At 39.6% G+C, this 12,096-nt stretch overlaps 1 protein-coding gene across 4 annotated transcripts in view; it reads left to right on the forward strand.

Annotated features, from left to right (window-relative positions):
• znf451 (zinc finger protein 451) overlaps positions 1-10,673 on the forward strand; it is a 79,888-nt gene extending 69,215 nt beyond the window's left edge. For all 4 annotated transcript variants that reach the window (XM_041188167.1, XM_041188170.1, XM_041188169.1 and 1 more), the window contains 4 exons: positions 4,029-4,159; positions 6,799-6,985; positions 8,827-8,913; positions 9,751-10,673. In XM_041188167.1, the coding sequence (XP_041044101.1) occupies positions 4,029-4,159; positions 6,799-6,985; positions 8,827-8,913; positions 9,751-9,797 (452 nt within the window). In that variant the 3' untranslated portion in view covers positions 9,798-10,673. The remainder of the gene's footprint in view (positions 1-4,028; positions 4,160-6,798; positions 6,986-8,826; positions 8,914-9,750) is intronic.
• The last annotated feature ends 1,423 nt before the right edge of the window (positions 10,674-12,096 follow it).

Consider the following 12,096-nt stretch of genomic DNA (forward strand, 5'->3'; position numbering starts at 1 on the left):
AGCCAATTAGCTGGGTATGAGGGGAGAATTCTCTACGGTTAATTGGGTAAATAGACTAAAAAGTATGGTGCTAAATAAACAGTAAGAAACATTTAAAGAAACAATTCAAAATGTTAATCAAAAACATACTCCACTGAGGAACAAAAACTCAGCGAGAAAGATGCATCCGTGGCTTTCTATGGATGTTAAGGATGGTCTTAGATTAAAATAAAAGGCTTATAATAGTGCAAAGATTGGTAATAAGTCTGAGGATTGGGAATGTTTTATAAACAAGCAAAGAGCCACCAAAGAATTGATTAAAAAAAAAGTAAAAATTAGAATATGGGAGTAAGCTAGCCAGGAAGATAAAAACAGATTGTAAGAGCTTTTACAAGTATGTATAAAAATGAAAATGGTAACTAAAGTAAATGTTGGTCCCTTAGAAGCAGAGAAAGGAGAAATTATCATGGGAATGAAGAAAAGGCAGACATTGAACAAATATTTTGTGTTTGTCTTCACTGTAGGCACACAAGTTATGCACCAGAAATAGAGCGTAATCTAGGGGCTAATAAGACTAAGGAAGTGAGTAAAGAGTAATTCATCTCAGCAGAGAAAAGGTGCTGCAGAAACTCATGGCACTAAAATCTGACAAAGTTCCAGGACCTGTCCTAACGTTCTAAAAGAGATGCAGTGCTTTGTTGAAGCATTTTTCACACTGCATTTAAATATTTTGCGTTAAAAATTTTAATTTAGTTCAGACTGCACAACAAACGGAAATCAGGAGGATGTACTTTCTGATTCTGCAACAGCCCCAGCAGATGGAATTAGCAAATGTAACACCGCTATTCAAGAAGAAGGGAGAGAGAGAACAGGAGACTTCAGGCCAGTTAGTTTGACATCCGTTGTCAGGAAAGTGCTGGAATCTATTATTAAAGAAGTTTTAATGCACCTAGAAAATTAGATTGGCAAGGAAATAGGAACCTGAACAGGAAGACACGAGAGGAAAAGAAAGCTCAGAATGAAAGACAAAAGTAGAAAGCAGAAGTGGGAGGCAGAGGAAATGAGGGCGAGCAGCAAATAAGTTCTTAGTACAAAGAAAACGTTAAAAAGGCACCCCTAAAGGCACTATCTGAATGCACAGAGCACTTGCAATAAAGTAGACTAATTAACAAATAGATGTAAACGGGTACGATATTATTGCGATTACAGAGACATGCCTGCAGAGTGACCAAGGCTGGGAACTGAATATCCAAGGGTGGTAGATATTTATAATGAACAGGCAAAAAGGAAAGGAAGGTGGCGTTATTAGTTAAGGATGGTTCAGAAAATCTGGATGTAAAAAGCTAAGGAGCAACAAAGTAGAGAAAATATTTGTGGAAGTTGCCTATATGCCTCCAAACAGTGGTGATAAGCTAGGAGACGACATTAAACAGGAAATTAGCGATGCATGTCACAAGGGTGCTACAGTAAACATAGGTGCCTTTAATTTACATATAGACTGGGCAAACTAAATTAGCAATAATACTGTGGTGAATGAATTCCTGGTGTGTATGAGGTGTTTTTTTTTAGACCAGTATGTTGAGCAACCAACTAGGGAACAGGCTATCCTAGATTTGGTTTTGTGTAATGAGAAGGGTTTCACTAATAATTTTATTGTGCAGGGTCCTTTAGGGAACAGAGACCATAATATGATAGAATTCTTCTTTAGGATGCAAAGTGAGGTAGCTCAATCTGAACCTAGGGTCTTAAATCTTAAGAAAGGAAACTACAAAGGTGTATGAGGCATGAGTTGGCTAAGATAGATTGGCGAACTTCATTAAAAGGCATGACGGTGGATAGACAATGGTTAATATTTAAGGAACAAATGTATGCATTGCAACAGTTATACATTCCTTTCTGGTGCAAAAAACAACAGGAAAAGCAGCCCAATCATGGTTAACAAAAGAAATTAAGGATAGTATTAGATCCAAAGAGGAGTTATTTAAAGTTACTAGAAAAAGTAGCAAGGCTGAGGATTGGGAGCAAGTTGGAATTCAGCAAAGGAGGACCAGAGATTGATTAAGAGGGGAAAAATAAAGTATGAGAGTAAACTTGCAAGGAACATAAAAGCAGACTGTGAAACCTTCTATAAGTATGTAAAACGAAAAAGATTAGTCAAGACAAATGTAGGTCCCTTACAGTCTGAAATGGGAGAATTTATAATAGAAAACAAGGAAATGGCAGAGCAATTAAACAATTTCTTTAGTTCTGTCTTCACGGAGGAAGACGCAAATAACTTCCCAGAAATACGAGGAAACCAAGGGTCTAATGAGAAGGAGGAATTTAAGGAAATTAGCATTACTGAAACAATAATGTTGGAGAAATTAATGGGACTGAAAGCTAATAAATCCCCAGGGCCCGATAACCTACATCCCAGAGTACTAAAGGAGGTGGCTGTGGAAATAGTGGATGTGTTGGTTGTCATCTTCCAAAATTCTGTAGATTCTGGAATAGTCTCAGCAGATTGGAAGGTGGCAAATGTAACCCCACTATTTAAAAAGGATGGAGGGAGAAAACAGTGAATTACAGACCAATTAACCTAACCTCAGTAGTAGGGAAAATGCTAGAATCTATTATAAAGGATGTGATAACAGAACACTTAGAAAATATCAACGGCATTAGACAAAGTCTAATTAAGGTTTACCATTGAATCATTATTATCTCTTGGTTTTTATAATTCTGTAGCTCATGTGATAGAATTTAATTGACTGTTTTACAGCCTTATAAACCTAGGGCAAGAAGAAAGACTTGAATTTACATGATGCTTTTCATGACCACCACATGTCCTAATGTCAATGAAGTACTATTGAAGTATAGATACTGTTGCAATATAGGAACTGGTGCAGCCAATTTTGTGCACAGCAAACTCCTACAAATGGCAATGTAATAACAACCAGATAATTTTGTGATGTTAACTGAGGGATAAATATTGGCAAGGACACCAGAGTAAAATCTCCTCCTCTTTGAAATCATGCCATGGGAATCTTTTATGTCTACATGAGAAGGCAGATGAGGCCTCTGTTTAACATCTCATCCAAAAGACAACATCTCTGACAGTGCAACACTCCCTCAGTACTGCATTGGAGTACTGCATTGGCTAGATTGTCAGGCGCGAGTCCTGAAGAGGGAGTTGAGCCCACAACCTTTTGACTGAGGCACGAGTACTATCCACTGAGCCAAGGCTGACATTAATCCTACTATGGGCATGTACCTGTGAATCTCTGCTGTTCCACCTACTTTTCAGTCAGTATTATTACTCCTGTTTGTATTGTAACTACATAAAAAACCTCGCCTTTCACTCAGTAACATTGAATCCTTTTTTAGCCCCATTTCATCAGCTTATCAATATCCCTTTGCAACTTCCTCCTGGTAACTACAACTCCTGTTTTGGGATCACCTGAAATGTTAACATTGTTCACGCTGAGCTTATATCTATAACATTAATATATAACAACAACTTGCATTTATATAGCACTTATAAAGTAGTATAACATCTAAAGGCGCTTTGCAGGAGTGACATTGAACAAAACTTTTCACTGAAGTGGCCTTGCTGAATCCTCTTCAGTGATACCTCTTCACTTCCAACCATCTGAAAACCAGTCAGCTCTGTTTTGTCCCTTCCATGCAAATGTTAACTTTATTTTCTCTCCTCCCCACTAATATTATATCCTTAAGCTAAACCCACATAATTACTTTAAAATAAATTGGAGCTGGTTGGGAGTGGGCGAGGGTTGGGTTGGATGGGAGTTGATGAAAGGGAAGGATGTGTTTAACTTGATGGAGATGATATTTAAATATGTTGTAGGGGAAGAAGTAATATCCGTTTGCTTAGCGAGCAAAAGTTTCTGAGATATACAAAAGCAGCTGTAATCTTTAATTGAGAGTTGCAGGATTACGAGAGGAGTGAATATCGGCATCCTCTCCTTATCCTTGGCTTTTGTGCTTTTTTAAAAAAGATATCGTGTTTTTCTACAATTCACCATTATGTTTTTAATTTATTTTTCTCTTAGGTGGAAAGAACCACTGGAAACCACCAGAAAACTGTCCTGTCTACAATTTTCTTGTCAACACTGGATGTTTTTTCCTTCATCCACGGTGCAGTACTAGGAAGGATGCTGCTGATTTTGCCATCTGCATGCATGTTTGTGTTCTTTGCTTTTTAATCTGGTTCTTTTATACAAATCAATGGCTATAGATGGGGGCTAAGTGGGGAGTGGCATGGATGGTGTAGTGGTAACATTACTGGCTTAGTAATCCAGAGCCCAGGCTAATGATCTGGGGGCATGGGTTCAGTCCCAACACGGCAGCTGGTAGAATTTAAATTCAATTAATTAAAAAGAAACTGGAAAATGAAGTTACTCTCAGTAATGGTGACCGTGAAAATATCATCAGTTGTTTAGGCAAGGAAATCTGTCATCCTTACCTGGTCTGCCCTGCATATGACTCCAGACCCGCAGCAACATGGTTGACTCCTAATGCCCTCTGAAATGGCCTAGCAAGCCATTCCGTTCAAGGACAATTAAAGATGGGCAATTAGGGCTGGATGAAAGAAGGAAAATAGATAACTGTTCATGTGTAGGGATGAGAGAAAAGCCAGGTCTTTTAATTGAGGGCCACAAACTTACATCGATGAATTGGATTCTGAAACTTAAATACCAAGTAGTAAAGATATGTAGATGACAACAAACTTTAAGGGGCAGTGGAATGCACGGAGGAGCTCGGAAATTATGGAATGATTTGGGACGTAGCTACGTCCATGGGTAGAACAGTGGCAGATGAGAGAAGAAACTTTTATTTCTATAATGCCTTTCACAGTTTTGGGACATCCCAGACTGTTTTACAACCAAAGAAATACTCTTAAAGTGTAGTCAGTGTTGTAATGTAGGAATTGCAGTGTCCAATCTATGCAGAGCAAGACTCCACAGACAGCAATGTAATAATGACCAGATAAATCTATTTTAGGTGTTGATTGAGGGATAAATATTTTGACCAAGACACTGGAGAACTTCCCTAGCTGCCTTGTTGCATATGTCCATGCAAGGTAGATGGAGTCATGGAGGTTAAATCCTTGCAATGTTTTAAGAAATCAGAAGGTCATTAGCCATAGCCCACGATGGACCTTGGCATCTCTCACTCCATTATAGAGAGACAAATGGGTTTTATAAATAGTTTGAAGGGCACCATTTCACGTGCCTGGTGGCAATGCAAGGGGGCAGGCCTCAGTGAGCTACCACAGCTGGTACAGGGATTGAACCCGCACTGTTGGCATTGCACTCTAGCTATCTAGCCAACTGAGTTAACAGACCCCAGTAGGAAGCTGCAATGGGGCAAGGAAGGGAAGTGCAGGTCACTTTCTGGGTGATGAATTAAAATGGGCTGAATGGTCTTCCTCATCCATAATTATCCCATGATCTTTGACCATAATTGTCAGAAATCTTTTTGGCCCTGCTTATGTCATTGCCTTATTATCATAAATAAACAAAAAAAATGGTCCCTATTGCTCATTCTATCCACCCTCATACTGGAAACTGCCTATATATAACAAGTAGCACAAACCATTTTACAGTACTGCAGGAGCCAATTACAAAAACTTCGCTTGTAATGTATTAAGCTCACCAGCTATTTGAGGTAATCCAATAAGTACCTTCTCATTTTTAAAAAGCTTTGCTATTTTAAAGAAAGACTTGCATTTATGTCATAGTTATTATGACAACAGGACATCTCAAAGTGCTTTACAGCCAGTGAAGTACTTTGAGGTGTAATCGCTGTTGTAATGGGGGAAAAGAGAGTGTTGGGTCAGTTGTTCACACCTTGTTAAAGTGCAGTTAGCCTAGTCATGAGCATCTGGATGCAACTTGGGGGTGATCTATATGTAAATTTGGATACTTTTGATTTAACTGTATATGGCAGGCAAACTGCATAAACACTAGTGTACCCTCTCTACACAGTGGAGACTGTCATTGAAGTTGTTACATACACTTCAGTGTGGGGGAGCTTCAGCCCATGACCCTGCCAATGGAGATCCATTGAGAGAAAGGGCAGTTAGATAACTACATGTAATTGAACAGTCATTTTGCTAATTCCTATGCAAATCTCAGATTAGCTATCTTCTGAATTCCTTCAATCAATCTTAGTTACCAGTAGGGGGAGAAAAGAGCATTAGAAGTCACAGAATAATAAAACACAAAAGGAGGTCATTTTGACTCATTGTGTCTGGGCTGACCTTCTGCCAATTTCACCTGATTGACTATCAGAGCCCCTCTAATTATCACTTGATCTTTTCTGCTGTAAGGAGAACAACCCCAGCTTCCCAGTCTAAAATTAACTGAAGTCTCTTATTCTTTTACCATTTTAGTAAATCTCTTTTCTACCCTCCCTAAGGCCTCAGCATTCTTCCTTAAAACGCAGTGCCCAGAATTGATGATAAATCTGTAGCTGACTCCTAACCACTGATTTATAAAGATTTAGCATTACTTACTTTTTTTTACTCTGCCTCTCTATTTATAAAGCTAGGGATCCTGTGTGCTTTTAACAGTTTTCTCAACTTCTCCTGTACCTTCAAAGACTTTGTATGTGAACTCTCAGGTCTCTGTTGCTGTGGCCCTTGAACATTATACCATTTAAATTATAACATTGGAGAATAGGGAAACTGCACCTCTGGCAAATGGTAAAAATGTAACATTTTCTTTTATGTTCTCTCCTACAACTCCACTTCTGTGTCCTTCCCTCCCCTCTTGCTCTTATTGTTCCTCCTCCTCTCCCCCACTCTCAATTTTACAGGCTGGGCGTATGGATGAACAGTTGCCAAAGCATATCCCTTTCACCGTACTCTCTGGAGACAAGGGCTTTGAGGAGTTGAAGAATCAGTTGAAGAAAACGATGCGTCCGGGCCACATTCTGAACCCCCACCAGATGGAAGGGGAGCTGATGTGTGCCTTACTGAATAGTATATCTGATATTGGGAAAGGTGGGACAGAAGCATTAAGATGATTGAAGAAAGGTTAAATCCCATGACACTGCTTAACTGGAATAAATGCGTCTATGATTCCTACATTGATGTTAGATGTAATTCTTTTACTTTTGACAACTGTAGCATTTTTTGAGATGCTTTGTTGAAGGCTTTTAAAACATAACTCTCGGTGTGGATTTCTCCATTTGGTTGTTCAATTAGAAAGCAGCCACCCAACAAACTGCGGAAACAAAAGCGAAACACAGCAGCTAATTCTGGAAATCTGATATAAAAACACAGTAAATGCTGGAGATACTCTTGAGTACTTATGGCAGAATCTGTGAAGCAAGAGCGAAAGAGGTTTGATGTTTCTGTTTGATGAGCTTCTGTTAGAATTGGGAGATGTCCGAAATGTAAAAGATTTTAATCAAGTACAAAGGCAGAGAGAAAAGAACAAAAGGAAGAGGTTTGTGATTGGGAGGGTAGGAATGATTAAAGCACACCGGGGCGATGGCGGAAGCTGTGGTTAACTAACAGTTGACACATGCTGCCTTGTTATCTGTAATTGGATGAAATATAAAAGACTAAATTTCAACATCTTTTTGCTGCTGTGCAGTTTTTAGGCATTAGTTTGGAGATCCTGAACTTTATTATTGAATTTGAAAGAGGAGAAGAAATTTGGAACTTGCCAGGAAAATGGCTCCAAATGTATGCCTGCTACTTGCTGCTATACCCCAGTGGGTAATACTCATGGTGAGCTGGGCATCTCCTACCTTCCTGTACAATTGTTCCCTACCACAACAGCCTGGGCTAATGTTCAAGAAATTAGCTAAAGAGATACAAGTAGTGTACAGGCTACTAATTGAGTGAGCAAAGAGGCTGTGATCTTGATGGCCATGCTTTCTGAAGTTTGGGCAAGATTTCTGGATGGTAATTTTATTTTTGGGAAAGTTGTCGACAGTCATTATTGTCTTATTTTTGATGGGAGGAGGGGGAAGAAACCTCCAACTCGTGTTTCTTGTCTGGTTGTTCAAAACGAACTAAGACATTTACGAGAAAACATGAGGGATGTTATATGAGGTTGATGGAGAAACTGGAGCTGTTTACCTTAGAACAGAGATGGTGAAGTGGAGATTTGATGGAGGTGTTTAAAGTCATGAAGGACTTGGAAACAATTTCTCCATTTATTCTTATCTAAGGGCTGAGAAGACACAAATTTAAGAAGAATCAGAGGTGGCATGAGATTATTTTTACGAATTTTGTTGTGATGTGGAATGCCCTGCCTGAAAGGGTGGTGGAAGCAGATTCAATGGTAATTTTCAAAATGGAATTGGATAAATTCTTGAAGGAGAAATAATTTGGGTATATGGGGAAAGAGCAAAGGCAGCCTAGGCTGATGGGCTAAATGGCATCCTGAGCTTTACTGTTGTTCAGTGTAGTTGTCTAAGACAGCAGAAATTTCCTGTCTCCATCTCAGATGCTGTTCACTGCTATCTCTCTTCTGGAATGGTGTCACTATGTTGAGCACTGTGGAGAATCAGACAGCACAGAAAGAGGCTATTTGGTCCATCATACCTGTGGCAGCTATTTGAAAAATCTGTCGAATTAGTTTCTACTGCTCTTACCCCATAACCCTGTAGTTATTTTTCTTTTCAAGTACTTATTCAATTCCCTATTGTAATTTATTATCGAATTGAAGTGGAACGATGTAGAAATGTTCCTTTCTTTTGATAGAAGGTGAATGAACGTAGCTGGAAGTTTGTCACTGTCTAGTTAGATATTAAACAGTTCTGGTTCCTCTTTGGCCTCTCTGCTGCAGTAGTTACACTGTTGACTTTCCTCTCTTTCTTGGATTCCAGACAGTGATGATGAAGATGAAGTTCTCCAGAAAACACTGGTGTTGAGCTTGCAAGAGGCTACGGAAAAGCAGAAAACAGTTGATGAAGGTGCTCTCTTTGTTTTTGTAATTTATAGCTTATTTTATCTGAAGTATTCTTCACTGTCTGTCTTAAAAGAATCTTGGGCCTAGTTATTGCTCTCAGAACTTGAGCACATTAGGAATAAAAGCAATCCTTCACTGGGCCTAGAACAGGAGAGAGGGGAATGGGGTTTATCAAAGAGCTGAAACAGGCAAAAAGAGACTGAGTGAAAGACATTATTGATTCAGTTTGAATGATTTATGGAGAAACAGCACACCCTGATGACCCAGCCAAGTTTAGGAACTGTGAAGAATTGGTTAGGCCATAGCTGTAGTATTGTGCTTAATTTAGACACCATGCTTTAGGAAAGTTGTCAAGGCCCTGGAGAGGGTGCTGAAGAGATTTATTTAGAATGGAAACAGTGATAAGGAACTTCAATTTGTGTGAAGAGACTAGAGAAACAGAGATTGTCCTGGGGCAATTTGATAGAGGTGCTCAAATGCATGAAGGGTTTTGATAGGATAAATATGGGTGATCAGAGGACACTGGTTTAAGGTAGTTGGCAATAAAAAGAGGCAACTTGAGTAGAAGTTTGGTTCAGTTACAACCTGGAATGCACTGCCTGAAAGGATAGTGGAAGCAGATTCTATAATAACTTCCAAAAGGGAATCGGATAAATGCTTAAGAAAGGCTTCTTGTATGGTTTTGGAGAAAGAGCAGCGGGAATGGGACTAATTGGATAGCTCTTTCAAAGAGACTGCATAGGCATGACGGGCCGAATGGCCCCCTTCTGTGCTGTAGCTTTCTATCGTTCTATTTTACCAAAAGCATTAAGTTTCTTGATGCCTGTATTTTTTGTTTCAGATGCCAAAATTGAAGAAGCCATTTTGCAAAGCCTGGAGGAACAGTGATTAGGGCGCAGAGATGGAAGAGAGGAGTGAAAATTAAAACCCCAGTATATCAAATCCACAAGAGTGCAGAGGAGGCAAACAAACCATGAGGAACAGATGGAAAAATGCACAAGCATTCATTCTAAGCTGGATCTTTCCTTTCCTGATCTCTGCCACTGGGAAGAAATGTTGCTTTTGGTGAGGTGTTTAACGGAGTGTTTTGCAGTCCCTGAAAGGAATAAGGACAAGATATCTTTTACATGGCAGGAGAGTAGAGACAGAGTGGCAGAGGTGCCAGCGTGAGCGCATTTAAAATATGCAAGGTTAAAATGCCTGGTTGCTATGGCAGCTGAAGCAGACAGCTTGCTCAGAACAGGAGAATTGGAACAAGTGGACTGACCCAACACAATCATAGCAGTAACAACTCTGCAAAGTTTTTTATGTTCTATTATCATGGGTACCCTTTAGAATGCCATAGCAACCAAGCATGATCGGCACTTTGGGTGCCTTAGAAAACATTTCCAACTTTACATGCAGAGAGAAGATTAGGCAGGATTTGTTTGAGGGTACGGCCATAGAGGTGAGCTCAAATATATCCAGATATTCTGCACGCTAAAAACAAGTGTTTTGTCAAACAAAATGGGGCATGGCACAAAAATTTTATTTTCCAATCAATGCCAAAATGACTTCACAAATTAGAGCAGTTTTTGAACATTTACCACCATGAAAAAATATATGTTTATATTTAAAAAGACTTGTTTTCGTAATTCACAATGTGAGAGGTTAGGAAGCCGAACAGGGCAAGCCGAGAGAGCAGTTGTTGTTGCGGATTTCAACATAATGAACCAATTGTACATTTTAACAACATAAATTTCAATAAAGGAAACAAAATACAAGCAATCCAGTGAATTGTGTAATCGCTAATCTGTGCAGAAGCTAAATAACCCAGCAGAGAAGTTGCCCTAACATGAGTTGAACAAGGAGGGGACTGATGCGACACAAAACAGTAACAATTCTTTGATACAAACAGTTTTTAATGTTCTATCGTCATCAGCACCCTTTAGAATGCCATAGCAACCAAGCATGATTAGCACTTGGGTTTCAATAGAAAACACTTCTACCTTTTACATGCAGAGAGGTTAGACAGGATAGGGAACCCCTGATAGCTGTGGGCGGTGGCTTTTGATGGTCAGGCAGAATGTACTGCCTGAGTGTAGCGGAGGCAGAATCAATCAAGGTCTTCTAAAGAGAACTGGATACTTATCTGAAGAGAATTTGTAGGGTTATGGGGAAAAGGCAGTGGCGCAAAATAGGTGAATTGCTTTGCAAAGATCCAGCACAGGCACAATGGCCCGAATGGCCTCCTGTGCTGTAAATATTCTATGATTCTATGCATGGGTAAATGTCTGGTGTGTTTTAAATCAGCTCATCTCAGTCAGGGTACTAGTAGTAACATCATTCCTTGCTGGAAAATAATAGAGCTTGCTTTTATGTTGTGCCTCTTTTGATCTTAGATCCTGCCCTCCCAAAGTGCTTTCCAACCAATTAAGTAATTTTGATGTGTAGCCACTGTAATGTAGGAAATGCAGCAACCAATTTGCCACACAGCAAGCTTCCAAAAGCAGCAATGTAATTAAATCTATTGTATTGATGTGGTTGTGGTATAAACATTAACCAGGATACCAGAGTGAATTCCATTGTTATTTGAAGTTTGTATTGGGATCTTTCTACATCCACCTGAAAGGAAGGTGGGGCCTTGGTTTATGGACTCATCAGAAAGACAATGACCCCTCTGACAGTGCAGCACTCCCTCAGTACTGGCCCTTGGAGTGTCAGCCAAGAATAAGGAGTAAGAATTTGGAATCTCATGTACATACAGGATCTGATCTGCTGGCTCTAATAGAGGCCAATTCCCGAAGAGGAATCAAACACTTGGGTTAGAAGATTAAACAAATGTGAATTTCCAGAAAGCAGCTAGTGCTAAATGGTGGACATCCATCCCAAAATATATCCCAGAAATATTACATCCCAGCGATTTTTGTTGTGCTTGCTGTCAGCAGGCAATTTCCTCCTTTCTCTCTGGTTCACAACACACCAGGAAAATATGAGACACTTTATAGTGTAGCGTACAGAACAAACTGTTGACACAGGATGAGGGGTCAGTTCAATCTGGGTCAGTAACTTTTCAGCTTCAACTTTTATCTTCAGTGCCCTTTGAAGAACTGTTAAACACCATGCTCCTTTATACACCATACCCTACCTATTATCAAAGGTACACCTCATGACATCCCCAATCGCAAATCCTTTGAAGGCAGTATTG

Source organism: Carcharodon carcharias, chromosome 5 (genome assembly GCF_017639515.1).
Source record: "Carcharodon carcharias isolate sCarCar2 chromosome 5, sCarCar2.pri, whole genome shotgun sequence".
Taxonomy (NCBI): domain Eukaryota; kingdom Metazoa; phylum Chordata; class Chondrichthyes; order Lamniformes; family Lamnidae; genus Carcharodon; species Carcharodon carcharias.